The 4,323-nt window shown below is 35.4% G+C and overlaps 1 protein-coding gene across 1 annotated transcript; it reads left to right on the forward strand.

Moving 5' to 3' along the window:
• Positions 1 to 759: 759 nt before the first annotated feature.
• Positions 760 to 3,120, forward strand: ELOC (elongin C; the record flags this gene model as incomplete). The annotated part of the gene is made up of 2 exons (XM_079533054.1): positions 760 to 898; positions 2,930 to 3,120. The coding sequence occupies exons 1-2, from the start codon at positions 799 to 801 to the stop codon at positions 3,118 to 3,120; spliced, it is 291 nt and encodes a 96-aa protein (XP_079389180.1). The 5' UTR covers positions 760 to 798.
• Between the last annotated feature and the right edge of the window lie 1,203 nt (positions 3,121 to 4,323).

Here is a 4,323-nt window from a genome sequence, read left to right on the forward strand (position 1 = left end):
TCCAAAGTCATCTTGGTGCTGAGCATGATGTGGGTACAGAGTAGTCAGTGGTTCCTACCCCAAAGAGCATGTTGTCAAAGCAGATGCATAGTAAGGCAAAAGAGAGGAGAGAGACAGGAAAAGCATAGTCAAAACTTATGGGGAGACTTCACAAACTCATTAGGTTTTTTTTGCTTTCTCACTGAAGTCACAACATGAGTATGCACTAATTTTCTTAGTCCGACTGGCAATGAGCAAGGAATTAATTTCAATTTTCCAGCACAAAAATATGTGCTTTGACTGCTTTCATTCCTACTGTGCTTCAAAAAGCATTTTTTCTCTTACAGTCTGTATTTTGAAATAGATATGTGTTTAGATGACTTGTAAGTTATAAGTACCACTGTCCCAGACGTGGCAATCATTTTCTGAATGGAACAAGTAGCATGTTCTTAAAATGAGTAAATTATTTTCACTTGAGAATTCATCTGGAGGAAATTTTTTTTCCTACACAGATTGCTGAAATCATGTCAGAATTTGGTGATGGAGAGAAGGGAGATGTTAATCAAAATAGATGCATTTTTCTAAATATTCCTCTTTTGAAATAGGTTACCACACTTTTCAGAGAAGTCTTGAAATATGCAAATATTTTACCTTATGTTTGGTGGTCTTCAGTGGTTCTTCTGTCTGCAAACACAGTCACAGGAAAGACTGAAGCTTGCATTCTTGGTAATTGGAATCAGTCATTGTCTACTGAAACTGTTGTTTTCCTTCACAGATGGAGAAGAGAAAACATACGGTGGGTGTGAGGGCCCAGATGCAATGTATGTGAAGTTAATATCTTCTGATGGCCATGAGTTCATTGTAAAAAGAGAGCATGCATTAACATCAGGAACAATAAAAGCTATGTTGAGTGGACCAGGTAAGTATAACAGATGTAATACCCTCATGTCCTTCTCTTTCTCTGTTGGATTATTTGAATTTCTATCATATAGTGGGCAAAAGCTGGAGCAAATAATAACTTGTTCAGACCATTACTAATTCCATTTCGATTGGAACTGTCCACCTCTGTGGAGTATTGTATACCATATAATTGAACTCCATAAGTTTCTGGATGGCTAGTAATTTTATGATGTTATTACTACCATTTTCCTCTGTTAAATGTAATTGAGGTCATTATATGACGCTTGCAGCTGTCAAATTCAAGACAAGTGACTCCGTTGCTCCTCCATGGTAGAATTTGAAGTATTCACAAAGTCTTTATGGCAAGGAGTACTTGAGCTTAATGGCACAAGTTAGTGTAAGTTTGAAGAACATATAAATTGACTGAAGGAAAACCCTTCACATGTTAGTAGGTATGTGAGACTACTTCTGTTTTAAGAAGTGTTTGAACTAATTGTTGAACCATGAAAGGGTGGAGAAGAGAATGAGAAATTGACTTGCATGTTTTCCTACTTCTCTGCCCTTGTCCCATACAATTACTTTTGGCCAGTCGAGTAGCAGTAGGCAGTATCGACCTCTGATCAGATATGGTCATTCTTTTTGATTCTGATGAATGGAATTGCTGGCAACATCTATTTGCTGAATATACTTTCAAATTATTCAATAATAGTTGGGCAAATTAATTAATTAAAATTCTCAGATAAAATATGAACATGAAAATACATTGCAGATCTGTTGTTTAATTCACTCTGTATCTGCCTCTGAGGTGTGCAAGAAGAGTAGTTATAAAACTGGATTGTTCCAAATTTGTCCTGTGATCTGTAACAATATGAAGAAATAAAAGGCAAAGAAGGCTAGAAAAGAGACTCTGTAAAGGAGTCAGCACTCAAGCACGTTTTACATAAACATTTGTAAGATAAACAAGTTTGGAAGTAAAATTATTCTTACTGTCTACAGGCCGTAGTTTCACTGATGTGTAAGCGTTCTCTATTTCAGTATTGTGATGTTGTCAATATGCTAACAGTTGTGTTGCTTCCTACTGTTTCCATTATAGCTTTAAGGCAGATTGGCTTCAGTATGTGTGTTCAGATATTTCTACATAAATACATGGAGACACAAGTAAATAGCTCTGCTTTGTGGTTATTATGAAAGGGATCCCTACAGAGATATCCCTATAGAGATAACTACATAACTGCTAGGTCACCTATAAATATGGAGTATATGTTAGTGGGCTTTGTATTGTCTTTCAGCTTAATAAGCTTAAAGTTGAGAGATAAAAACAGTGACAAATCTAACATTAGAGGAAGGCTGTGGGACTAACGACAGGATTTCGTATCCTCTGTTTCATGCTTAGAGGGCACAGAAGAAAGGTTCAAATATACTTGTGTTTTGAGATTTGAGCTTTGGATAAAATGTTCAAATCTAACAGGGATAAACTCTCACAGCATGCAACGTTTCCTGCAGTACAACTAGGGTTTTCCTCTTGCTCCTGCATGCCTTTTTTTTCCACAGCTTATCAAGTTAGTGTATCTTTAAGGCTTTAACCCTCTGTCAAATCTGCCAGAATCCATCCAAGAAATTCAGTGGTAGTGGGAGGAGACAGAACTGATGAGTGTGCATATGCAAATTTTCTTTTCTTGAGAAAGCTAGCTAAAAATTTGGATGTATACCTCTTTTTCTAAATGGTAGTGTGAGCTTCTAGTGCTGAGCACGCTACAGTTTTAGAGAACCTCTTGAAAGCAAACATCAGAATTACACCTATATTTCTGGTGCAGTGGTTCAGAATATTAATATGTTGCAGCCTAAATGAACAAACATTTTCTAATGCAAGGGATCCTCTAATTTGTGAGGATTATGAATGTGAAACACTCTGCTTTGCACTGAAGAATGTAGCAGCTAGGAATATGGAACCTAGCAAGTCTGTTTGGAAAATACTGTATTATTGTAGTAAAGTGTTTCATTTTGTGGTGAATTGAGATTCTGATTTTTTTGTTTGTTTGTTTTCCCACAGGACAGTTTGCAGAAAATGAAACAAACGAGGTGAATTTTAGAGAGATCCCATCCCATGTCCTATCCAAAGTATGCATGTATTTCACCTACAAGGTCCGCTATACTAACAGCTCTACGGAGATTCCTGAATTCCCAATTGCACCTGAAATTGCACTGGAACTTCTGATGGCTGCAAACTTCTTAGATTGTTAAATAAAATAAATTATAATAAAAATGTAAAACTTTTTTCAGTATTTAATACATGTAGTTAAGTTAGTAACTTTTTTCAGATAGCATGTTGCGTGTGTGCTGTTGAGAACTGTTAAGTTCACTGCAGAGGCAATTGTCTTCAGTCCTTTTGCATATAGCAATCATTCAGTTGAGATTTGTTTTGCTGCTTACACAATAAGGACCTTTTCACAACTGAGACAAATAAACAAATATGCCAATTAGTAGATGGCTATGCCTTATCCTTTAGGTGTGGTAGAATTTTCTTTTAAGACAATGACTGTGTAAAATACTGGAGTTTAGCCTAATGCTCTCTAAAAGGTAATTATAGTTAAATATAAGTAGCTGTTTAGGGTTTCTAACTTTCTCTTGTTGTTAAAGTTTCTAAACATCTGAACTTAATCTCCTTTATAAGGTGGCTGTTCTTTAGAATACTTATACTAACTAGATTAGAAGTGACCTCTCTATAAGGTTTGTATACTGACAGCAATATTCCGTTTAAGTTGGAAGCAGAGTGTAGGAAAATGTTTAAGGCTTTTAATTTAATCATCATTTAGACAAGTGAAGAAGTGTACTTGATGCATTTTTCCTTTCTAACCTGAATTTTCTCCTTCAGTAATTACAAATATTCAAGTCACTAGTCGGTACAGTAACACTGTGATCGTACTGACAGTGGCTTTTAATCTCTGTATATTCTGTGTAACATATAAAGTTGTTCTTAATGTTCTGTCACTTGACCTGATATGGATTCTATATAGTTTCAGTTATGCTTTATTTCCATTGTTGTGGTGGATTACGTACTGTATTTAATCTTTAGATTAGCAGTCATTCCAGTTTTCTAAAATAGCAACTGAAATGATAGCAGTTATCCTATTCTTTACCTCTTCCCTGACCTCTCCCTTAAATCCACAGAGAAAAACCCTAAATGTGGAGGCCTTGTATTGGATGGAAAGGGCATTAAGGAGATGTTTAAGGAGCTTTTTTAAATAAATGTAATATAGTTACTTCCAATGTTTTTACAAATATTTTAGAGGAAAAGGATTGGCAAGCCACTCACAAACTAGAGTGAAGCACATTAGCTCTTATTAATTCCTGCTTCTAATTGCCTATACAGATGATTCTTAGTTTAAAACAAATTTCCATGAAGCAAAAAAGGAGAAAAAAATGAAAAATTAAACTGAGATGAAG

The sequence above is a fragment of the Tetrao urogallus genome (assembly GCF_951394365.1).
Source record: "Tetrao urogallus genome assembly, chromosome: 3".
Classification (NCBI taxonomy): Eukaryota; Metazoa; Chordata; class Aves; order Galliformes; family Phasianidae; genus Tetrao; species Tetrao urogallus.